Raw genomic sequence first — 26,801 nt, 5'->3', positions numbered from 1 at the left:
GAAAAATGCCCAACACGAGATGCGTTTCAATATTCAGCGATTACCCATAAAACTGTAACGAAGTCCAAGAATTGTAATGTTTATATTAAAGTATGCACCGAAGAAGGCTTAATGCATTTGCATCAGGTAATTAAAAAATAACTTTTTTTTAGTATGTAGTAGTGTTCAATGATTTAAGCAAAAAATTTTTTTTTGTAACATCAGAAGCTCTCGCCTACTTAATTTAAAGTTCAAAATGATTTAATTAATGCACATATAGTTATCATTAAACTGGTAATTATTCTAGGATATAGTTTTTGTTATTTCGTTAATGAATGAGGAGTACGGTAAAATTTATTTTATGTTTTTTAAAAATGTAACTTCGGTCAATTGAATTTTGACGCATTCAAATATTAATGAACGGTGGAAGCTCTTAAGTTTTGAGCAAAGAGTTTAAATGCCAATTTTTTAATTGAAGCAATGTACTACTTAAAACATTGCCTTTTTCAAATATATTACAGAAACATAATAATTCTTTATTAGTATCAATTTTATTTTTAAATTTTTACTCAGGTTATAACATATTTATTAATTTCACGTAGGTACGTACATCATACTTGCCTGCATTTTACCCATGCCTTTCTTTTGTTGTTAACTATACACAGTCTTTAGGAAGACAAATCCACGTAAATATAAGATAAATTAAGCGTACACACTAATACAAAAGTACTCAGTAACTAAAAACTATAAGTATAAGAGTAAAAAGAAATCGATGACTAAATCAATATATTTAACATTCTCTGGTATATATTGAATACAAACATTACGAATAAACTACGCCGATATATAATTGTAAAATAGTTTCCCATTTTAAAATACCTACCTATCTACATTTCGTATCAAATTTTTATTGGTATCTTTGCGATATTCATCAATAATGTTTTGTTTTATAAAAACATATTCCCTACAAAAGTTATAGTAATAAAACCAAAACTGGTCACGCATCTCATCTGACATAGGCGGCAATATAGTTATACTCGAATCTCTAAAATTAACTAATTTGACATGTCCAAAACACACGATTCTTGCCCACAAGGAACATTGTGAGAAGAATAGCACAGTTTTCGACGCTGGCAATTGAGTGTGCTTTAAAGATTTGGGTACAACAAAATTAGCACTATTTTATGAACCACTAACTATAAAATGCACTTCACTATACCTTTCAATACTTCTTCCAGCCTTTTTATATCGTTCCTCGTATCAAAAAAGTATAAAATAAATAAAAACTTTGCCCGTATTAAGATGTTTATAAAAATCTATCAATACATACTACAATGAAAATTGTACATATAATAGTTCCACCTGATTCTATGTCGAAAATAAAACTAATTGAATGTCATAAAATTAAAGCTTAAACTTTTTTTTTTTTGAACCGTATTTCCTAGCGTCAGATGAACAATAATGGTGCTTAAATCTTTTGAAGAATTGTGCAACTCGAGTGCTAAGTCGGTAACTATCTTTCTCATGCTGCTTTTTATACTAACGTAGTTTCCACACGTGTACGATTCCCGTGACACGTTAATAAAGTACGCTTAAGCTATCACACAGATCAAAACGGGTCCCAAATTTCATAAACCATGAGACAGAACAGTTCCGCTCGGTCAACGAGTGGTAATGAAGCGTTCGCCTAAATGAGATATTTGATGACAACTCTGTCAAGAAGTTGTACCTTTAATGTCTACCGATCGATTAACTTAATCCTCTAAAATTAAATAAACAGAGTTGAGCGTTACAATGTGTTATTTTGTATATGTGTTATCCATAGTACGATACAATGTAAAACGAAGCCGTTAATAATTTGAGAAGGTGGACAATTCTTGACAGGGACAGCATCAATGAGATCGGTAACTAGGCGCTAAAACGCAGCGAGCGACTATACTTTCATTTTGGTTGTTATATGTGTTATACCAAACTGCACTTGCGGCACTGCATAGTGACACTTTTGACGTCGGTCAATGGTCAGTCGGTCTTAACATTTTGTAAATATTTGCATTTGCGACACAACAAAGATGTAGGTACTTTATTGTTGTAGAAACCATATTAGTGCAGGGCCTATAATTATTATCGTGCTTATAATGCAGTTGTCCACAAAACTATATTGACAGTTTTAAAGCAGTGTTATCTATTCATAATTTATTCTGTGGAAAAGGAATCACACACATTCACATGTCAATAAAACTGTCAATTTAGAGTATTTTAGAGACTTAGAGCAGTGTGTATTTTGTGATCACCTGATAAAAATTAACCTTAAATGCCTCATTAAAGAATTAAAAAACTGTTAACATTGTTTTCATCATACAAGGTTCCACAAACTTTTACAACGCATAAATGAATGAAAATAATATTTACGTTAATCATTTGTAATTTTTATATTGTTTGTAATGTAATGTACTAGGTATAAACATAAATAATTACATATTGTAAGCTCCGAATAGTGCCATGGTATAGTGCCGCAAGAATAGACTGTAAAGAACCGTGCTCCATAAATTCTGATGTTTTTATGTTTACAAAATTGTTTTTGGCAGTTTCATCTAAAATCTCAAAAACAAATGGAAGTAAATTTGTTACTTCGGTTAGTTCCTTTTTTATTGGAGCCACAGTTTTTACATTACGAAAATCGGAATTCTACATAATCTGAAAGCACTAGTCGCTCCATCTTATGGCTACTACTAAAATTTTCTAAGCGATCAATGATCGCAAGCTAAATTGATTTTTTCAAAAGTCTTAAAAAAATAAAATCTGCTAGTGATCAACGTTAACGAGTTAGCGAGGGCGCAAAACGGCGCGCACCGTTCGGAAACGTTTCTCGAAGCCGAGCTTAGAGTAGAGCGAACGCGACGCGTCATTTTCCGGACGAATCACTACGAATGGCTTGTAGCCTCTGCTAGCTACCTCCTTGGTGAGCCGCCTCGCTAAAAAGATCCCATAGCCTTTCCTACGAAACTCGGGTCTCGTTTGCATAGAGAACATGGCTCCATAGTAGGACTGCACCATCCAAGCGGCAAGTTGATCCTCGACGAAGATGCCGTACGCAGGCAGTTCGACGACCAGCTTCTCAAACACTTCACGACACTCGATGTCGCTTGCCGGATACAGATCGTGCACTGCCTTCATGTGTTCTTGACGAAGGCGAACTAACTCCACGTCCGATGGCAATCTGAGTTGAGATAAAAATGCAAATAATGTATCGTGGAAAACATTTGGATTGTAATAAAAAATATGATGTAAAAATTTAAAGCAATGAGAACAGAGAAATTGACATGAAAAAAAAATGGAAAAATCATAATCAAAGCTTTAATACTAGTTCTTCCCTGCGTTCTTCGTCAGCGTTTATTGCGGTTTTTTTTACAAATACCTTGCTTGTCAGGGATAAATAGCAATATATGATCTAGCAAGACCGCGCAAGTGATACTGTGATTTATGAAATTACATACTCCTCCGAAATTTCTTCTGGTGGTTTCTCGCATACGTAGACATCTCCAGTGATCTTATCTTGAGCCTCATAGCGCTTCTCCAAGCGGTTCACGATTGCCTCGTGAGTGAAGTTCAGGTACAATGGTTGAGTGAGATCTAATAGAATGTCTTCGGACGTCAGCAAGTCGACTAGTTCAGCACGCTCCGAAGGACAGAATATCGTCACGCTCTCGTATGGGTGACTGTTGGGCTGAAATTTTAAAGAATTAATTAATACACTTGTATTTGACACCACAACAATTTTTCATCATATTTTTAATAATTGAATTTTCAAGGTCAGAACTAATGCATTTTCGAACCTGAAAATGCGCTGAAGATACTACACTACTACAGTTATCCGAGTTCGTGTCACGTAAAAAGAGCGCTGACGGTCTAACTGCGCAATGGACAATGCAATCTACGGTGATAGAATTAATAATCACCTATTGCATAGATATTTAGTGTACCACAATCACTGACCTCTCTAGGGATCTCATGTCGAGAGAATATATTGTTCATGATCATGTTACTTCATTTTCTACAAAATAAATAAATTAAAGAATAGGCAAGTCACACTAATTCGATTTTAAAGTCAAATTCAAAGTCAAATCTATTCAAATAGGCACAGAGATGGCACTTTTGATGCGTACATTACATGTAAAATATGACGTAGAAGTAAGTTGATGGCGATAACTAAATTTGTCAACGTAAAACTACGAAGCTACGAAGGTTCCAAATGCGCCCTGGTCTAAGAAGAAGCCCACAATAAATTTAGCCGATTGGTTTTTTTTGTTATCACTATATCACATTGTCATTTTATGAATACACATTTAAAATATCTATACTCTGCAACTCTATAGAAGCAGAATAAAATATGACCATCTAATTTAGTTCCATTTAGTCGATCTACGGTTTCAATTAATGTCTTCTGTTGATATAAATACTATTTCTTACGATGATACAGTAAAACAAAAGATTTATGAAGTATGGCCACTAGAAAAAAATAGAGAATTAAAATCATATTTTCTTTTATAAAGTTTGACCTAGTAACGCTATCAATATAAAAAATGTCAGAAGCTAAATAAAAATTGCAAGATTCAAGAAGATCTTAAAAAAAAGTAACACTCGTGCTGAAGGCTAGTTAGCGTCGTCTTCAGTTCAGGCGAGGGCGCCGACGCGGATAATGTGGCTCGAGACGAGCAAAACCTTTGCCTGAATCGGAAATTTAAATTAACAGCTACATTAGAATTAGACTTAATTTTGTTCAAAGAGAAAATAGCGTAATCTTTTAAGTTTCATTGGTTAACATATAAATTTGTTCGAAATTTTAACAGCTATTACTTTTAAGTCTTCATATACCTATAGTAACGTCACGTAATAAAGTGGTGACGCTAAGGTTATGGCACTGATCTTTATTATTACCAGTGGATTGGCGGCTGTCAGTTGTTAGTTTTTTTTTTTTCAATTAATTGACACCATTCTAGCACTTTGTTGTGAATCTTTAATAACGAGTGGAATCAAGGAGCAAAAATTAAAATTGCTAAAAACACTATCATTCGTTCCAGAAATAGTCGTATGTCACATTTGGCGCTTCAAATGGGAACAAATTTGAGCTATCATTTTTATAGCGACAGCCAGTCTAACAATGGGCGATTTATACTTGAGAATGAGTGATTTTATAATTATTTATACCCAAGTTAAAGCTGTCATTTTTATTTGTTAGATAATATTATTGAATTCCTTTTTACATGACCGAATTTGTATGTTTTCCAAAGGAAATCCATGCAAAGCTAAAATGGTGATGGGTGGGGCGGGGACATAATACAGCTCCGGACGAGGTGTTTAAGTGGTGACTCCACAATGTATAACATAGTAAATAGGCTGCCCTATAGGTAGTCAGACAACATTAAGAACAGACAGAGACAGGGACAGAGCGAGACAAGTGGCTCAAGCTTGTGGAGGGTGGAAAATTTCGCATTCATTTACTTGTCATCGTATAGTATTGCCGACTGCGCAGGACATATAAAAGAGCTTTTTACGTGACACGATCTATACATCTTTGGATTTACATCCGTTATTATATTTTTGGAAAAAAAGATTGTACAACTGACACCTTGGTTCAAAGGTGGCATATTCGGCTTCGGCTACGGCTATAATTCCTTATTAGTTTAGAAATTTGTGTTATCCACCGCCGTATCTCGAAGAACATGTTAATTCGCCAGTTCAGGACATCTTCACTAATATGTGATAAAGCCCACCAAGAAGTTTTGAAGCAGCTTGGTGGGTCTATGCTCTAAGCTCTTTTTCGGCTCATGATAGGCCTTTGCCGACAAATAGGACATTGTAAGCTGAAGGCAATAAAATCTGACCCAAAAAATCTGCGCATAAAAGCTATTTATTACATGAATGATATAGGTATCATTCATGTAATAAATAGCTCTTTAGGAAAAATAGGTAGATAGATAAAAATAAAAATTAATCGATATCAAAATTTATCGCAGTTTTCGTGAATGGCATTAGTTATCTTGTTGTTATCTGATTCATATCTTTTCATGAAATTTGGAGTCATTCAATAATAATCTGGCAGCAGATCGGGTCCTTTATTGAATTATTATGTTTGTTGATGAACTTTTTCGTGTATAATCAGGTAAAAAGGGTCAGGAAATTTTGTAGTTCTGGTCGCAAACTGCTGGAGTCATATATGCAAAGAAACAATACCGCGCCGAAAAGTGTTCAGTGAAGTGAAGGCCTGGTCTCGTCCAATCAAAATGTTATTAATTTATTAATGTTGAACTACAAAAAGACGCCGTGTAAAATAGGGTACTTTACGCGCTGTGTCTTTTTGTAGTGACACTAGTTTTGAATTCATTAACTGAATTTAACCAAAAAACGGCATTCAAATGCTACTATTTAATAATTAATCATCTTGGGTGAGACGAAGACACCGTGGACTGAGTAGCTTTTCGATTCATAAATTTACACCAACAATTGTGATTGAGGCTACATTTACTTTTTACACAACAAAATGCACGATTCCTATAAAAATAAATATCAGGGAAGTAAGGGCTTTAATTATATATCGAAATACCAAAGAATATTTTAATTTTTGAGAAAATTAACTCATTTTGCTGACGTCAGATCCGTTTTCAGTAGGTACAGTCTACGTTGTTTGCCGAACTTTGCAGTCTTGCATTTTTGCAATTCTGTCAGTGTGTCAATAATGTACCTATAAAGCTTATTAAGCTTATGAAGCTGACTTTATCTATGATACATAGTACATCATTTAATAGCTTTTCCATTAAAAAAATATTCCCCGTTATGCCCTTGGTAATACCGTGTATACTAAAAATAGAAGAATCTTACCGTACTGGTGCATCCAGGAAAATGTAGACAGATTGGATCCTCCGGCCAATTTTTCGCTACATAAAAATGGAAGTCCCACACCTTGTTGTTTAGATATGTTTGAATCGTCTGATGGAACTTGAAAAACACGATTTACATTATTAGTTAGATTTTAAAACAGATACATTAGACTACTTTATAAATTAGGTATTAAATGACAATATCACAAAATATTCAAAAAAATCTGTAATGTGAATACCCTATTCTTTAATGGCACGGTTTTTATTTTATTAGTACAATTATCACCATATTGGATGTTTACGAGAAAAATCTTAATTTTGGTCTTTGGTAAACCAAAGTCATTTAACAAAGTTATTTATTTTTTTTGAAAAGATTGACCAAAGTTAAGTAATTATATTAGCTTATATAAAATATACGAAAATACTAGATAAATAGAATCGAGATAGTAGTTTTGAGCATTTACTTCTAGCACTTCAAACTCACTTCTATTTATATGTTTAAAGAGTTTTCCATTGAAGTTGGTCCACTTACTTCAAGTCTAATGGCCCAAAGTTAGATTGGTAAGATTAGCTTTAACTTAGATTATAAGTGTAAAAACGTATCGTTTATACCTTTAGAGATTCTGGAAAGTACTGCACTAAGATATCGGCCACCGCTGGGAGCTCTTCTTCGCTTACCAATCGGAAGTTTTTCCCCTCGGGCACGATTTCCATCTCTGAAACAAACACGTTTTAAGTTCGGTCACGTTCCCTGACAGGCCATAGAAACAAAGAAAAACTTTTTCTAAACACTTTATAAAATAAATGTTTTCCATATTCCAGTAGAAAATGGAGATCGCTTCAGTATGTCAGGGTCAATTAGGTTACTACACTACTTGTCAGACTTTACTTTGTTTGAAAATAGCTGGTGATAAGCTTCTTTAAAACTAACCACGTCTTTTGTTAAAGAAGAGACCTATGATCAGTAGCTTGCTCATACTTATACGCCCCACCATTCGGTTTCTCTTGTTTTGCCTAATCCCAAGATTGCCTGGAATAGATCGCTACTAAGCGACAAGGCCGCCTTTCGTGTCCTGTTTTTTATGTTTCTTCCTTTTGTATCTACTTTTTAGGAAAAATACGTGGTCAGGAATGCCCATGTCTCTTTTTTATTTCTCTCTTCTTTTATGGTTTACAAAGAAGTCTATGCATAAAGTAATAAGCACGATAGATAGCTAATAATAATGACCTTTTGTAACAAAACATTCATAACGTTGAAATCAATACTAGCTGTTAGGACTATAATAGGTCAATGCATTTCTGAGAAACGTGTTCCTTACAAACTTAGTTGAAATATGCAAGGCACGTTATAAAATAAAATCATTTAACTTTAACCTTAATGGACTGTCTAACCACAGCAGTATGTACTCTGAAACGATAGTTGATATATAATATAGTTTCAGCGTTTTACTCAAAATGTTTTAAAGTAAAAGCTTTTGCATAATAATAATGCACTAATTATACACATGTTAGACAGAGAGTGATTGTGGTTTATGCCGTGTGTACCACTTGCCACTGCATCGCGGGTCAAGGTTTAAGCTTAGGTGCACGCGAACTTACGCAATATGCAAAACATCACCGGAAACTTCGGAAAATGTAAAGTACGTAGCACACTAAACATGGCTATAAATTATATAATCACATTCATAACGAGCTCATTATCATCATCATATTAACCCATTGCCGGCCCATCACAGGGAACGGGTCTCGTACTATAAATAAATGACACATCAACGCCATCTAGCCCCAAAGTAAGCGTAGCTTGTGTTATGGGTAGATGACTGATGAATATTTTTATGAATAATATACACGAATACTTATAATACACATAAAAACACCCAGACACTGAAAATTCATGCTCGTCACACAAACATTTTCCAGATGTGGGAATCGAACCCACGGCCTTGGACTCAGAAAGCAGGGTCGCTGCAAACTGCGCCAATCGGCCGTCCAATGAGAAAGGTTTGGCCATAGTCCACTACGCTGGCCCAGTGCGGGTTGTCAGATTTGCCTTTAAGAACATCATGACGAACTCTCTGACATGCAGGTTTTCTAACGATGTGTTAAAACGCACGTAACTTAGAAAAGTTGGAGGTGCGTGCTGAGATTCTAACTCGGCCCCCAGAAAGTAAAGCGGAAGTCCCAACCTTACACCGTTCCTTAACCCATGCTACAACTCAATAAGCGGTTATTAGTCAAGTGGTTAGCCAACTACAGCCATTCCTTTCTGGGGACATGGAAATGAGGAATGGGTCGATACTGTTAATGATGTTAATGATGATTAAACTAAAGTCACGCATACCTAAAGTTACGTTAATGGGGACAGGATTGTCTTTATTGCAGCGGTTTTAAAGTTTCGTAGCACGCTTTAAGATTCGTAGCACTGCGTAGACCGTGTTTGAGGTAATTTTTATTTCACACTATTCTACATTTTCTAATAACTTTATGCAACTAGCTACTGGCTGCTGTAATCTATAATAAATTCAAAATTCATTTATTTCAAGTAGGCCAAATATAAGCACTTTTGAAACGTCAAGTCTGTCTGTTTGTAGTTACTCTACCACCGGTTCGGAAGGCAGATTCAACCGAGTAGAAGCCGGCAAGAAACTCAGCAGTTGCTTTTTTCCAACATCAACAATTTACATTTTACATTTTAACATTCATTTTTCTATCTCGTGAGAGCTGAAAGCGGAGCCGGATGCTTCCAAGCAACCTTGGCATTATGTATGTTAATTAAGACTCCGAGGCGATATTTCCGAATTGCTTGCTCGTCCCCAGAATGCAAGCTATCTCTATAAAAGCTAGTTCGCCCTTTTTGGCCTTAGTATACCTAAGGGCCCTATATACCTATTTTCCATAGCGACATAACTAGAAGACGTCGGCATTTACCAAGAGATCATAGGCATTGGTCTACTGTATCTCTTCTTTATACTGTGGCATTATGCACAGAAATACACACAAGTTGAGAGAAATGAATTTAAAACGTCAAAAGGTATATACTTAGAGACCTAGCATTATATTGCTGAAAACGTACATTTGGAACTCTCTTTTACAAAGAAATAACCACTATATTTTTTAGTACCGTAAAAATCGCATTGCGTATTCCGCAAGGCTTTAAAGATTCTAACATCCGAAAATACATTCCCTTTCGGATTTAAAATCCAGTAGTGACGTAAATAGATCGGGGCGGCGAGTGTTAGCATAACCTTTAAACCAAGTAAATAAATTAGAGTCAGAATATTTTCTATATATCTGTATCATTTTTTCGATATATATTGGAGTTGCAGCAACAAAGTAACAGGCAATGCAGTATAGGCCCCTTTTCGATATTTCCACAAAATATCGCCATATGGGCTGGTTCTACATTTTGCATGTTAATATGGATTCAGGCCCACTCTCTTATTGAAAAGAAGAGGCCTTTAGTCGTAGTGATTTTAATTATAAATTATGTTCTTGATTATAACTGGGATCGACAGATTAACGTGTTCTCTGTGGCATGTGTTAGACAACGCCATTTTTATTAGCTAAAAGCAGAGATTTTTTGGCCAGTAACACCCAAATATGTTGGCCTGACCGGGAAATTGAAATAAAGGGTGTCGTAATTGTCTGTCGAAAATGATAACCACAAGAAAAACGAGGTATTCAGGTAAACAAATATATCAGTCACAACAATACTATGAGAACAAAGTAACTACATGAAATAACATATTTCCTTATAACAAAGGGAAATTAATATTCTAATTCGCAACACGTGTTTGATGGAATCGTAGCACAATTCTGGGAATTCTATGCGCCCTGTTTGTGTCTGCATTTTAGATGAGTAGTGTGTAGTGCTTGTCTCTTTTCTGCTGGTCAACGATATATCAGTTGTGCAGCTTTGTAAGTCAGGTTTGCACTGTACTACATCAGTTTTCTTTGACGGCCGATTGGCACAGTTTGCAGCGACCCTGCTTTCTGAGCCAAAGGTGAGTTCGATTCCCACTACTGGAAAATGTTTGTGTGATGAGCATGAATGTTTTTCAGTGTCTGGGTGTTTATATGTATTTTGTAAGTATTTATGTATATAATTCATAAAAAATATTCATCAGGCATCTTAGTACCCATAACACAAGCTAAGTAAGCGACTTTGGGGCTAGATGGCGATGTGTGTATTGTAGTAGTATATTTATTTATTTATTAATTATTTAGTTTTCGATTCCAGCAATACATTTTCACCTGGCAAGAGCAATGCAAGAGGCATGTAATGTAAATTTATTTAACACTTTTTGTAACTGAATTGACTTTAATTGAATAAAGGGTTGAACCTAAATTAATAATTACTACTATTTAATAGAGAGACAAATGCCTCCCCTAAATAATGCAGATTAACTTTACCTTTCAAAATCAACCCAATAGGGGCAACGATCAACAGTAGAGTTTCATAATGTTATTTGTAGGTAGTTGAAAACTAAAGCAAGAACTATATTATTAAAAGCCATATTTCCTTATAAACATTTGATATTATAATAGATGCAACACGTGTCTCATGAAATCTTAGCCTAATCCTGGGAACTCTGTATGGCTTGTTTAGATTTGAGATTTAATAGTGCACTGCTTGCAACGTTTCTGCTTTTAAACGATAGAAACTTGTAAGTCAAGTTTCCACTATCTACAGCAGTTTTTGATTGATATCATATATTTCCACTTGACTAGACTTATGCCAGAATTTGTATTGTATTTTTATTTAACAATTTATGTAATGAGATTCATTTTAATCGAATAAAGAGTTTAATACCAATTCAATAATCATGAATAACGATGATCGGGAAGTTCATTGTTTTAGAGTTTTTGACAGAGCTAGTCCGGAGAAGTTAAAGCCTAGCTTAATTTTGGTGCCAAGCTGCATTGTTGTGTTCCGGTTTGTAGGGCTATTGTCGGTGTAACTTATCACCTACACTTTAAGTTGAGGGATACAGACCGGGACTTCGTACGACGTGTTCTTTGCAGGCCCTGCGCAGTGTTGCTCTGTTTAAAAGCTGTTTTTTCCACTAACTATCACCTGCTTGGTCCTTTATTTATTAAAAATACCATCTGTTTTACTTTTCTGTGCGTTCTTGCAGTGGATCACAGGATACCAGGAATTCAATACCTCAGATCTAGTTATATGCTGCAAAAGCTCACTACCTCTACACATATTCATCCCAATTTGAATTGATGGTATTGGCACAACTTTTACCATCGAATCGCGAGACACCGCAAGGATCTGTATCCCTACATGGTTGATATACCAAGGACGCGTACGAAGCGCTTTGCATCTTCAAATTAAGAGTGAGTAGTCATCTCTTAGGCAAGCGCGCTCCACCTTACGCGCATCATCACTTACCATCAGGTGTGATTGCAGTCAAGGGCTCGTCTATAAACATAAAAAAACAGTGGACAGTGACCCTGCTTTCTGAGTCCAAGCCTGTGGGTTCGATTCCCACAACTGGAAAATGATTGTGTGATGAACATAATTTTTTTTCAGTTTTTTTTTTTATATTCATACTAGCTGTTACCCGCGACTTCGTCTGCGTTTGATTTTGTTTTTTGATGTGGCATTCAGTTTAGTTGTAGTTCTAAAAAAAATTTAAGTATTCAGTATCGCTAAGCCTTAAACGAGGGGTTTGCTGCTGTCCGCTGAGGAGTTCTGTCCTCTATCTCCAACCATATTCAGATCTACACAAAGTTTGGGCAAAATGAAACACATATAATAGTAAAAAAATAGTTATTTAAATCGGTTTAAATTTGTCGGAGTTATGGTGTAAAATAGTCAAACACTTTCATCCCCTCTCCCAAAGGAACCGAGCCGGGATGTCATGTCGGGATTAAAAGTATCTTATATTAGTTCTAACACTTCCAAGAATATGTGTACAAAGTTTCATGAGGATCGGTTAAGTAGTTTTTGCGTGAAAGCGTAACAAACAAACTTACATTGACATTTGTATTATTAGTAGGAATAGGAATAAGGAAAATCCCTAGATATTCAATAGTCATCTTAGTACCCATAACACAAGCTTCTTTAGAGTTAGATGGCGATGTGTGAATTTATGGTCGTTATATATATATTTAATCATTATCATATCAACTCATTACCGGCCTACTACAGGGCATGGGTCTCCTCCTACAGTGAGAAAGGGTTTAGGCCGTAGTCCACCACGCTGGTCCATTGCGGATTGGTGGAAATTTATTTATTTAATTAAAATACAATCTTAGAATGAAAGTTTGCCACAACAAGTGAGTCGTAAGAGACTAAAATACAGAACAAAATATGTGCTACACCTATCAAGCGAAGTTGACACAATTTGCCTGAGAATCCAATTGGCGACTGTGACGCCCTTGAGTAGACACTGCAGTGTCGAATGACGGTTCGCCGACTGGCCGACAGCGATCAATGACTTCCAGCTTTTTTTCTCACTTTCTATAGCGCAAAACTTTATTTTTAATACACCAATAGCTCACTTAATTCAGCGATAAAATTTGAATAGCGGACGATATAATGTTGGCACGAGAAAATCTGCTGCCGCAAAACCTTGGGCTCGAGTTTTCAATTTTTTTAATGGTAAACTAAAAAAACTATAATAAAAGTTCTCGGCTAGTTTTTTTAACGGAACTTCTAACGATGTTTATTATACGGGCTTTTGTTTGCTGCTAGCCTTTGCAGAACCTATCGATATATATCTACTATAAGTTATATCCCCTCCAACCAGCAATGGAGTAGCGTGGAGGGATTTAGCCTTAAATCCCTATCTCTTATAAGACAGGAGGGCTGTGCTCATCTATGGGATATTAATGGAGCTCGCATGATATCATGCATTGTTGGGCCATCGACTAACAATTTGCACTTTCGACTATGGCTATTGATCGTAAAAATCCTACCAGACAGCTTGAAAGGTCGAAGCTCTAAATCCCCTATTCTTTAATAATATAATAAATTTACTTTAATCCCTTTGTTTAGACGTGAGATATGAATGGGCTGAATGTTTAGTTTCACACACTCGCATAATTATGCTGCTTAGTATTTCCAAATGAAATTCCAACAATGTATACTACTATTTAAACTGTCAGAACTGTCTTTATAAAATATATATTTTCTTGAAAATAATCACAAAGTTACCTCTATCGCAAATTTCCCAAAGGGTTTTTTTTAGTTCATTATTAAAATCTTTGGGTCAAAAACGGTGGAAATGGAAAAGTGCGGTCACGTAGCATTCTAGGTCGCGTTTTTCAACGTTCTGAATAGAATCCGGTCATCTTATGATCTTAATTCTTCATTTAAGTTCTTTATAATATTTAGAATTTATCTTCACGATTGTAGATTATTTACCAGCCCAGGAAACAATAATGCTTTACTTATATACCCATTTTTCTAATATAGTATATACAACGTGTAACAGAATTACGAAATACTGTTGCATGAGTATATTTCATAAGGAGTCATCCTGTAAAGATATCAAAAAAATACATATTTATTTTTCCTTACAAACTAGTTCAAAACATTCTAAGTGTTTACTTATGACAACCCTATTGAAGATACAACACCAACACGTGCATAGTACCCACGCGACACGTTTTCTATTAAAGTGACAAAAGTCACTTGATTTTATTTTTGAATTCGATGTTAGGGCTGTATCTTAACTATTTATAACCATTTCATTCAGTAAAAAGTATTTCAATGGTTTACTCAAAAACTAATAGCGATTCGGTTTCACAGATAAGTCTCAGAGACAGTAAATAATGTACCCCGAAAGCCTCTGCAGTATTATTTGAGTTTTCATTTAAACGTTGTATAAGATACAGTTTTAAGCTTGTATTTATTCATAAGAATATTGTTAATTTGTTTTTGGTAGGTATACCAATGTAAACCAATCAATTCAGTGGCCTCTTTATAAATGCATGCAAACACGTGTTTAATTGCCCAACGATTCCCTGACATATATTGCGTGTGAATTCAGCAATGCGCTAGCCTTGAACGAGTAATGCAGTGGACGAAAACAATCGATCACGTCGAGATTTTTCTCTCTACATCGCACTCTCTACTAGGTATATTTTATATCTATAGTAATATGGGATAGGAGCAGGCGTTATTTTGCGTAATTCTGCGATGTACTAGTTACAGTTATTCATTGTTAGGTCAACATCTCCTGAGGATTATTAATTGTAAAGTCATCATCCCTGAGGATTCTCCTGTGACGGAGCGAAATGTTCGTAGACATTACATTGTCGAAGATCTGTTTGGCGTTGAGTATAAAGATTGGAGAAATTATATATTACACCATACAGATTATCCTGCTTTTAATAATAAATAAATAAAATAATAAATACAATAAATACAATAAATATACTACGACAATACACACATCGCCACCTAGCCCCAAAGTAAGCGTAGCTTGTGTTTTGGGTACTAAGATGACTGATGAATATTTTTAGGAATTATATATAAATAAATACTTAGAAAATACATATAAACACCCAGACACTGAAAAACACTTATGCTCATCACACAAACATTTTCCAGTTGTGGGAATCGAACCCACGGCCTTGGACTCAGAAAGCAGGGTCGCTGCCCTCTGCGCCAGTCGGCCGTCGTAGCGCTTTTAGCGGGGTATAGCAAATTAAGCTTAATTTTTATACTATACTAATATTACAAACTGCCTCACTGTTCTAGTGGTGAGCATGTTCGGTTCTCGGGTAGGGCGATTGAATAGTATTTGGTTTTCCTATTAAGAAATTCTTAGTTCCAGTCCGGAGAGCTTGTTCAGCTGTCGGTCTTGCGCCTGATCTCTTTCCAGTCGTGTCATATCTGCCATCCCATCGGACTATGCGAGTGAGGAAGTAGAGAGAGACATATGTTTGTGCATAACGTGTGTACTATAACGTCTCCAGTGCAGTTGGAAAATCTCTCTAGAGGTTGACCTCCTCCTTTTTCGTAAGTCAAAAACAGATCAGGGATACTGTTTTTGACTTACGAAAAAGGAGGAGGTTCTCAATCCGATTGTAATTTTTTTTCTTAAATATGCTAATAAATACTAGTTTCATTTTTACTTAACAAGCTTATCTCTACAACTATCAGTGGGATTTAAAAAAAAAAACCCAGCCCAATTTGAATAGCCAGATTTGTTAGCCAATCACTATAGAAGCTATGCGAAATAAAATCGTGGGTGGGTGATGCCATGCGATCGGTCGGCGTATATTGTGTAGGGAAGCTGATGAAAGAATGTTTGAAAATTTAATTAATAAGCGTTCACTTTAATACGAAAGCTTTTAGTTCCTATAAAGCTACGAAATATCTCTGTTTCGCCGCAAGGTCACTCTAAAATTTCATCTTAAAGCAATATGAAGACCTTTGTTATTGTGCTTTAGCCTAGAAATTATTCGGATGAGTTCACAATAGAGATAGACCGCTGGCCGCTGCTTATCATTCTATATACATTTTCAAAGTCGCATCACTTGCCGGATCAGTAAGTTCCTATAAAGATTTAGTACCTGGGCGGCTCATAAAGCCACCGATCAACGAATAAACGTCCACTACTAGGTTTAGATATAACAAAAAATAATCTATTAATATTTGGCCTGCCAAATGTACTCGTAGAAGTTTTTTTAAAGTTTTTTTCATTGCATTATCCTCATCATTATCGTAAACTACAGGGCATGGGTCTCTCCCTAAAACTAAAGGATTTAGACAGTAGTCCACTGATGTTGCCGAGTGGAGTGATTGACTTTACACGCGCTTTAGAAAATTTTGGAGTACTCTCGGGCACGCAGGTCTCAGGGATGTTTTCCTTTAAGGTCAAAGCAAGTGATATTTTTAATGCTAGAACTAATAACGCACATAACTCCAAAAATTTAGAGGTGCGTTCTCGAGGATTGTCTCCCCTAAAGGGATGCTAAAGTCTTAACCACTAGACTTTAAGTCATTTATCATCATCATAGTATCATCGTGATTGATTTTTTTTTATTTAAGAAATTCTTTATTGATCAACATCATTGAACAGAATCGTATATATGCATATATAAGACAAATGTAGTTAAACATAAGATATCATCAACGCGGGTTGACACCACTAATTTCCTAACTCTATCCTGGTAATGAAAATTCTTTAACAGAAATATTACAATGCCTAGTATATTTTGGCCCGTTGAATATTATAACAACTGGACCAACGACGCATATTTTCTATAGGTATAATTCGCTTACGATCACGATCAAGATGAATTGCTTCCCCGAAAACAACGGCGTAATATCATCATCATCATCATCTCAACCAATTGACGTCCACTGCTGGATATAGGTCTTTTGTAGGGAGTTCCACAATGCACGGTCCTGGGCCGCTTGCCTCCAAAGGCTCCCAGCTACTCGCCTGATGTCATCTGTCCACCTTGTTTGGGGCCGACCTATGCTGCGTTTACCGGTGCGGGGTCGCCATTCCAGCACCTTAAGACCCCAACGTCCATCGGTTCTCCGAGCTATGTGCCCCGCCCAGCGTGGTCATTACCGGGCAAATCTTTGTATGAATGGTGAAAAGAAAGCCACAGCCCCTAGTCCCCGGCGTAATATAGCTTTATTTAAAACCCAACGAAAACTTTTCTCATTAGTCCGCACTACAACATTTTATTATGCTAACTGCTACAGAAAGTTTTACGTTGCATCATCTTCAAACAATAAAACGATCTTATTGATATCTTATAAAACTATTTGTTATTATTCTATGAGCAATAGTGTTGTGTGTAAATATTGTAGAGAAAATAAATAGATAAAAATTAAAATAAAAAAAATAAATATACTACGACGATTCACACATCGCCATCTAGCCCCAAAGTAAGCGTAACTTGTGTTATGGATACTTGGATGACTGACGAATATTTTTTAGAGTAATATACATATATATATACTTACAATATACATATTAACACCAAGATATAAAAAACATTCATGTTCATTACACAGACATTTTCCAGTTGTGGGAATCGAACTCACGGCCTTGGACTCAAAGCAGGGTCGCTGCCCACTGCGCCAATCGGCGTTCATAAGATGAGATAAGATGGCTTAATCGAAGCACATCGTCTCATTGGATTGGGTGTTCGACTTTGGAGTTTAGAATTTTGGTGTTTCTTTCCTCTTTACTTCGGGCGCTGTATAATTGGATTGGGTATACGACCTTGGCGTTTTAAATTTGGGCTTTTCTTTCTTTCCTACTTCGGGAGTCGTATAATTGGATTGGGTGTACGAATTTGGGCTTTTCTTTCTCTCTTACTTCGGGCACGGTATAATTGGATTGGGTGTACGACTTTGGAGTTTTGAACTTGGGCTTTTCTTTCTTTCTTAATTCAGGCGCGGTATAACTAAATGGGGTGTACGACTTTGGAGTTTAAAATTTGGGTTTTTTGTTCCTCCTTACTTCAGGCGGTCGACTCTGCAGGGCTAATTTGTACCTTGGGAAATTACATAAGAAACTTTTCTATTAAGTTTATTGGTTAGATATTATCAGTAACAGCCCGAAATGAGGAAATCGGCTTTGTCTACCCTCGTGCCTCCGTTATATGTCATAATACCTATTCGTTAAACCCAACACTCCATATTATGACATTAGTTCACCGTTGAGGGTCTATGCTTCAAAGCCATCTTTCCTGCCTTATGAGAGAAAACGACAAACGACTTCAGCTTGAAACGACAGTTGTATATCAATAGTCTGATGATGAAATAATTGTAATATGCCAACCATGTTATTTAATTTTTGATTAGTTTCAGATGTGTATCGCGGTAAAGCGTGTGAACTTGAATGAATGTTAAATAAAAATTAACCTTAAATGTATTATGGCTGCATTCGAATTAGGCACATTGAGTCACGCGGTAGAGCGCGCGTCTTTCGCCGCAGGTATCAGAGCTAGTTTGAATGCACCCAAAAAAGAAAGTATTAATATAAAACAATAATGTTGGTATTTTTGTAAATTCCGATCATAAGAAATTAAAATATAGCTCTACAACTATCTTCTGTTTAGTAATTAAGGTCCCATATAATAATGACGCATCAGACCCAAAAACCAATAAGCCGCGTTTTTTTATCCAAAGTAGTGTTGCCCAAATTCAGTCTTGGTCTTGCAGTCTTGGTCTTGTTCTTGCGTTTTTGCAAGACCAAGACCAAGAACAAGACCGCGTATTTTTAGCAAGACCAAGACCAAGACTGACCGTGCAAGACTTGAGCAAGAACAAGACATAGCCTGCAAGACTCTTGCGTCTTGCAGCTAGGACTTAGCGCTATTTCACGGAGTAGTTAGTTGTAACAGTTCGGTGTATAGGTAGGTAGGTACGCTTAGGAATTCTATGAGACGCAAAAAACTATATCAAAGAATATGAAAAACTGGACCTATGCGCATTACGACTAATACCATAAACATAGCGAATAAAAAAATATCTATTAAAATTAAACTGAGTGCATGCATAGTTATGTTTTAACCATCGGCACTTTGATAATGCGGCATCAAAGGTTTTGTACTTACTTCTCAAAGAAATTTGCCGCTTTTCGGAAGTACATGGTTATGATACACGCGCCGGCGGCTTCTTTTGAAATCTAAAACAATCGTTGCCGCCGCGCCGAAATCATAGCATTTGACACTATTCATGCAAAATAATTTCGAATTTTAAGAGTACCTACAGGTGTTCCAAAGAATAAATAAGTTTCAGAGTGCTTAGAATGAAAATGAATACATTATACTGATCACGCAAGTAGTATTATGATTAGGATAAAATGGTGAGGATAGGTAGTAGATGTCATAATAATTCATTCTAGTAAGTAATTATAATATTGATTACTTATATGGTTTTAAACTAATTACTTAGGTACTATTATTGTACATTTAGTCATTATATTTCTTAAGTTTTTACAAGAAAAAATAGCAAAAAAGTGTTCGAATATCTCTGAGAGAGATGATGAGAGTAAGTATTTACTAGCTGTGCCCGCGACTTCGTCCAAGAGGAATAGTAACTTTGGAGGTATAGTGACGTTCAGGATTTATTTATTTATTTTAAAACTTCTGTCATCAAACATACAAACGAACTCTTCAGCTTTATAATATTAGTATAGATGCACGCCAAAACATTCACTTATATGTAAAGAATAGTGATTGGCACTAATTCTTTACATATATTTTATTCACGGGTCGCGTCTGTACAAGTAGGTAATATTTAGTGTGTGTTTGTACGCCGCACGCGGCATCGTTCGATTTGCGGCGGCATCCTTTTCATAGAGCCGGCACGTGGCGAGGCGGCGCGGTAAAAAGCAAGGAAACGTACTATAAATGAAGGAATTATTTTAATTCCAGTCATTTCCAATTGAGCTGTGCTTCGATTCTAACTTAATAATTGTTTTTACTAATTCTCGTTGTTTTCTAAAAACGTATCACGTGTACAATTTAATATGAGTGACGAAGATTCAAATTATTCTAGTCCGAGTAACGAGAGTTTGAGTCACAGATCTAAAAGACCCAAAAGCAAATTTGAGGAGTTTTTCGAAATAATTCATGCATCCCAAACTGCCTTGTGTAAATTGTGCCAACATAAAAAGATTGAAATAAAAATGAAAAACAGAAACACTTCAGGCTTAAGGAAACATCTAATGTCTTTCCACAAAAAGGAATCAGAAATATTTCTTCCTGTTAAACCAAAATTAAGTGGAGATATCACAAGCTTTTTAGTAACCGCTGGAAGAAGTGGACAGGTAAGAATATTTTTTTAACAGTTAAAAGAATTTTAACTCCGCGTAGCTATTCATGCGATACTTTCAAAAACGCCATTAACTTACGTAAGTATTTTTGAGTTAGTGGTGTTTTCATCTAGGGGTGCGACATATTAAGTATGTAATTATCGTCTTAAATATTTTATAAACACCCATATTTTCATTTAATCGGCCAGTAACAACTAAGTACTTTATTTTGGTAAATTACAGTACAGTGCAACCTTAATATAACAAATATCAATTTAACGATTTTCTCGATTTAACAACAACAAACCTCCTCCTCTTATACGCTCAAACCTAGTATGTTTTAAATAATAACACAAGATTTATTGTTTTGATTCAGTCGGAAAACAGCAGTGACAACATCACGACAGCTACAGTTGATTGGGTGGTGAAAAAATATCTTCCCTTCTCATTTTTCGATGACGAAGCTACACAAGTATATTTTCGACGTATTTGCCCTAATATGGTGTTTCCTAAAAGGTCTACACTTAGAAGGAAAGTCAAAGAGCGATTTGAAGAGCTCCAATTGAATCTCAAGGAACGACTTCAACCATTATCATCTAAAATGTCGTTTACCATTGATGGGTGGACGTCAATTGCTGGTAGGAGTTGCATTTGGGCAACACTAATCCAAAGCATCGAAATTATTATAACGTCCCAACCACGTAATTTCATGGGTATCAGAAGTGTATTGCATGCAAGCGTGTGAACTAGAATGAACTTGAAAATTCAATGTTCATAATATAATTTGTCCGAATAAGATTGATATATTAATCCCTGATACTAATCTACATTATTATTAGAATTATATGCCGCAGGTATCACGGCTAATTTGAATGCACCTTAAAATAAAATTAATATCAAACCATTGATTTAACATGTTACCAGTATTTTTCTAAGCTCGATGTATAAAAAAATATTAATACTTTCATCATAGGTTTTATTTGTCTTTCAGATTATAGTCAATATCCATTAAACGAAATTTCGAAGAAAAGAAAATAAAGTAGGTACATGGAAAGAAAACTATGAGCATAGAATACATCACGAGTAAAATGATCATCATAAAAGTGTATTCATTAATTCATTCATTCATTCACGAGTGAAAAAGTTTTTTAACAATACGCAACGTAGAGACATTCCCGGATCAACTTGGAAAAACTTGGCAGCCTATTTCTTACAACGGGGGGAATTCCCCTGGTAGAGACATCATCCTACGATCACTATATTATGTTTAAATTAAATTTATTCAGCACAATACATAATGTTATATTTAAAATACAAGATTTAAAATAAATTTAATCATATAATGTAACGTAGGTACAACTAGTTTGGCCGCAGCCATTTTTTAAATGAAACACTATATTGCGGTAAGGCTGCTACTCTCTCTTTTGTTTTGTGTATTTGTATTACCAATGCAGGCAAGCGTTCTCCATTATTTAGAATGACACAATCATATAACGAGAACTTTAATAATATAGACATTCTTTCAACGCGAATAGGCGCCTTTAAGAAGTTGCTCATAGTTCGTTTAAAATAGTCTTCAAATTAAATTTATATAATAGTATTCCGGGTGATAATCAATTACTGTTACAGACAAAGTTTTGCGATCACAATATATTAATAAATAATTATAAGATTTCCGTGAAACGTTTTGTTGTTATTTTTGTAAAAATTGTTGCAACAATAATGTTTTATTAGGTTTTGAATAAGCCCACTTAACAAATATTTCTTGTACTATGTGCTTTATGCAGTTGACGCCCCAGTGAGTAGTTATTTGTACTATGTATACCATTGTGTAATGTGATACTGTATTGTTGTTTGTGAGTCCGAATAAGTAAAATAAATAAATAAATTGTATTCCCGTTTTTTGTTTTTTCTATGGTGAACCAAACAGTGTATTCGCGTGGGTAGTTAAATACTAACTCAGCGCAAACACTCTTAAATCAACTTTGCGATCAAAAATAAAATGTTCAACCGATATCATGACACGCTTTGCAAAAAGCTTTTCTGAAATATATGAACATACATACACTTGACGCCTTTCTACATCTACTCCTTTAGAAATACTTATTGAATCTTTTCTTTTACTATCTGAAAGTAGATAGGATAGATCTACAGGGTGGGTCGGAAGCTCTATATTGCTTCCCTAGGTAATCAGTATAAAATTATGTTCACTATGTAAAAAATGTGTGGGTAATATATATAAAACATGTTATGTAGAAAAATACTGTTATTTAATTAAAACATTTACAAAGCAGGTTTCCTAACTTGGGATCGAACTTGGTCGCTCAAAGTAGAGTTATATAACTCGTCGAAGCCATGTATTGTAAATAATTTCAAAAGAGCGCAATTTAACTTTTCTTTGTCACGTTGTCGTAACAGGAAGTCACGTTTTTTTCTGTAAAACAACCTGTAGGACAGCCTTAAATTTTCAACCATATAACTTGTAGTGGAATAGAAAAAAATATATATATATTCACGTTCTGAACTTATTGGTAAGTATTTGGTAGAATATACGACCATATATAAAAAAATCTTAGCATTATAATTTTCTTTACAAACACCAATGTACGGGCAAATGTTTTTTTTTACAGCAACAATTTAGCCCTTGTCGGCAATCTCGCCTGATGGTAAGTGGTGATGCAGTCTAAGATGGTAGGCAGGCAGCTCAGTTATAGACCAGCCCCTAATCGGTTTTTACGTTTAGATATTGCAATCTTTACTTTCAAGCGTAATTTTTGTATTTGTTGTTATGGTGGCAACAGAAATAGATCGTCTGTGAAATTTTCAATTGTCTAGTTATTGTCACGTTCATAAGATACAGCCAGACAGACAGAACAGTCAGATGGACAGCGGAGTCATAGAAATAGGAACGACGAAGTCTCGCGGACTTGCTAGTTATTCGTAAATCGATACCATTCTGCGATTCTGCGATCTCTAACCCTGCCCAGGGTGTCGATTATGAGCAAATCCCCTGATTGGAGAGGCCTTTAGTCCAACAGTGGACTGTTATAGGCTATTGATGATTGATGAGTAATGAGTACGCCAATCTAGATAGAAGCAAAGTGGTCCTAAGCTAGAAATACCTCGACCGTATAGCGAGAAGTGTGGCATTTAATACGCTGAGGATTCTGAAGATGATGATAATGTTTGACAAGGCTGCTATAAAAGCTATGTGAAAAACAAAACCATTGTGTTTTAGCTCTCTACCAATCTTCTTGTCTTTAACGTCTTGAAAGAAAGTCGTAAATATTTAAGAAGGTCACAATTGAGAACAAAAGCTTTAGAATGCAAATTCCTTTCAACTCGTAGAGGGCTTTTCACGTTGAAAAGGCAAAACTTTTGACGGCTTTTGTATTATTATACAAGTTAACGTTGCTTGTTATCAAAAAGGTAAGTTGGATTCACCATTTAATAGCAAATTAAGTAATAACTTGTCACTCGAATAATATCTAGACCGCCGGTTGGCAGCGACCCTGCTTTCTGCGTCCAAGGCTGTGGGTTCGATTCCCACAACTAGAAAAACGTTTGTGCGATGAACATGGATGTATTTCAGTGTCTGGGTGTTTATCTGTATATTATAAGTATTATATTCATAAAAACATTAATCAGCTACCCATAGTACCCATAACAAAAGCTAGCACACGTAGGGCTAGATGTCTATTGTACTAGCAGAAAGGTATTCAATTAAGCAACTTAAAAATAAAGAATAATGTTTTTTTTACAGATTTTGATGAAATTCTTCTGTAAATAGGTTTGCAAATAAAATAATAAGATGTATAATATTTTTAATTCCTTTGGAGGTGATAGGAGATGAAAATTAATTTCAGTACGTTCTAATCTCTGGAACCTCGAAGTAAATCTTTCGTTGATAGCTCAATGCTTTAAAAAGGTTATTATAGGCTATTTATTGGCATACTCAGAATCCGTCAAGCCGAGCAAACAAAGTAATAGTGCGGGCGGATCACGCGAGGCAGTCGGTCGGAGTACATTGCGTAGAATACCAAAAGAAAGTTTATATAGGAAACTTATCAAAAGTTGCACGCACGATGTCGCGGGAAAGTTTTACTATAAATCTTTGTCACTATTTAGTTTAGCAATATTATAACCGATATCCCCTTTAGAAAACGTGTATTTAATGGGTACATTTGAAACTTATCGCACATCAGAGGAAACTTAGCTTCCGGCGGATGTTTACCTCTAAGTTTACCGTCAACGTTGTTGGAAGGCTTCGTCGATATGTTACGCAATCGAAGAGAATCTTTCTAGTACTTAATACATCTTTTATATTCATACTAGCGCTTTCAGTCACATCGTTTGGTGAGTACCTAATGATCCCGCCCAAAGAAGAGAAATCTGTTAATATGATGATGATAAAACAGTTAAGCCAGGTCAAGGTATTAATGCCATCGGTAGTCGAACATTATAGCCAAACACTAAACCAATACGAAGTTCTTATATAGCCGAATGGCACAGAGGGCAGCGATCCTGCTTTCTGCGTCCAAGGCAGTGGGTTCGTTTCCCATAATTGGAAAATGTTTATGCGTGTTTTTCAGTGTTTGGGTATTTATCTTTATATTATAAGTATTTATGTATACTACATTCATAAAAATATTATTCAGCTATCTTAATACCCATATCACAGCTATGCTTACTTTATATGAATATAAATTAATATACAACGACAATACACATATCTCCATCTGGCTTAGTTTTGTCGTAGTACATTTATTTATTTATATTTATAACTGAATTTTTATAGCAGAATTTCAATTAAAACTTTAATTAAAAATAACTTTGTTTTTATTAATAACAACTTGGTTTCTATTGCACCCTTATTATAATGGCCGATTTTCGCCATTACCATAAACACTCGTATGACAGGTAGGCATGTATTTGAACGAGCGTCGCCACTTCTTCTAAAATTACGACTTAACAATAAAAGCATTTAATCTGTAAAGTATCTCGTATGAAATATTGAATTCCGTACAACATCGCAATCGATCGATCAATATATATGCGATATACCCACTTACCCTGAGCCTGAGAATTATCGACGAAACTTGTCGTAAAATTTCGTAGCATTGGCACGGCATAGGATTTCATGATGGTACTCATATAATTTATGATTTGTCCATAAAGGAACTTCATACCACTTACTATGGTCGCTAGTATTGGTGACGGTCTTGTTTTAGAATTAAATTCCTTGCTAGCTCTGGCCCGCGTTCTTCGTTAGAGTTTAAAACTGCCATTTAACATAACACTGCTTTTAGCGATGTTAAGCACCTATTACCACTGTTTAGCCGTACACTCGTTTCTCTTTCTGAGTCTGAATCTCAGTGAGGTTTTCAACCAGAATGCTTCTAAAGTGAGTTGAACAAACCTTCGCTTCGAAAATAGTTCATCTAAACATTTCTATAAAATTGACAGACTAACAAGGCATAGATAGCCAAGAGAAAAAGTTGGCTGACACACGAAAGGTTTCCTGGCTATAAAACATGCTCCGTAAAATTTGATCTATTTGGCATCGTCCAAAGGAAGTTTAGTAAAGTAAGATATCTAAAAGCACAACATGATTAATAAATGCTGACACATCGCAAACGTTCAATTAAGTTGCATAAAAAGAATTTACAATTTCTTCACGGTCTCGGAGTGAATAATTTAGCTAAATTGTAAAACGAAACACAATCTTAAGGCTATGTCAATTTTTTACAAAAAGAAACCCAATTTTTCCCAGAAATTGGCAGACGCACAAAAGGTTTTTTTGGTAAAATAGGGACGTGCCATAAAATTTATGTCTTTGCCCAACATTTCGGGCTAAGTAATTTAGGAAAGAAAGTCTGCCTCTTAGCCATACTGATATAAGAAAGTCGTAGCAGCAATAAGAATGCTACAAAAAGTATTAGTTCAGCTTCAAAAGTCTACGCAAACTGTACTTTTGAGCTACAACACAAAAGAGAAAGATTTTTTACTCTTACAATAACCAGATTTGATATCTTTCCTTTTTGAACTTCTGTAAAACGAATAATATGAGCTATGCTAAATATTTTAGGGCATTGAGGAAACCTTTCGTTGACACACCCACGAAAACATAATAGAAGCTTGTGCTTACTGTTTATTTCCTTTAACCATATTGAACCACACAAGCCACACGGCT

At 35.4% G+C, this 26,801-nt stretch overlaps 1 protein-coding gene across 1 annotated transcript in view; it reads right to left on the bottom strand.

Annotated features, from left to right (window-relative positions):
* Positions 1 to 502: 502 nt before the first annotated feature.
* Positions 503 to 26,801, bottom strand: part of LOC120630049 — a 31,989-nt gene continuing 5,690 nt past the window's right edge. The window contains exons 2-5 of the mRNA XM_039899177.1: positions 7,467 to 7,570; positions 6,856 to 6,972; positions 3,474 to 3,703; positions 503 to 3,196 (exon numbers count right to left, since the gene is read on the bottom strand). Coding sequence (XP_039755111.1) covers positions 2,803 to 3,196; positions 3,474 to 3,703; positions 6,856 to 6,972; positions 7,467 to 7,568 — 843 coding nt within the window. The 5' untranslated portion in view covers positions 7,569 to 7,570 and the 3' untranslated portion in view covers positions 503 to 2,802. The remainder of the gene's footprint in view (positions 3,197 to 3,473; positions 3,704 to 6,855; positions 6,973 to 7,466; positions 7,571 to 26,801) is intronic.

The sequence above is a fragment of the Pararge aegeria genome, chromosome 15 (assembly GCF_905163445.1).
Source record: "Pararge aegeria chromosome 15, ilParAegt1.1, whole genome shotgun sequence".
Classification (NCBI taxonomy): domain Eukaryota; kingdom Metazoa; phylum Arthropoda; class Insecta; order Lepidoptera; family Nymphalidae; genus Pararge; species Pararge aegeria.
This window is presented reverse-complemented; position numbering and strand designations above follow the sequence as displayed.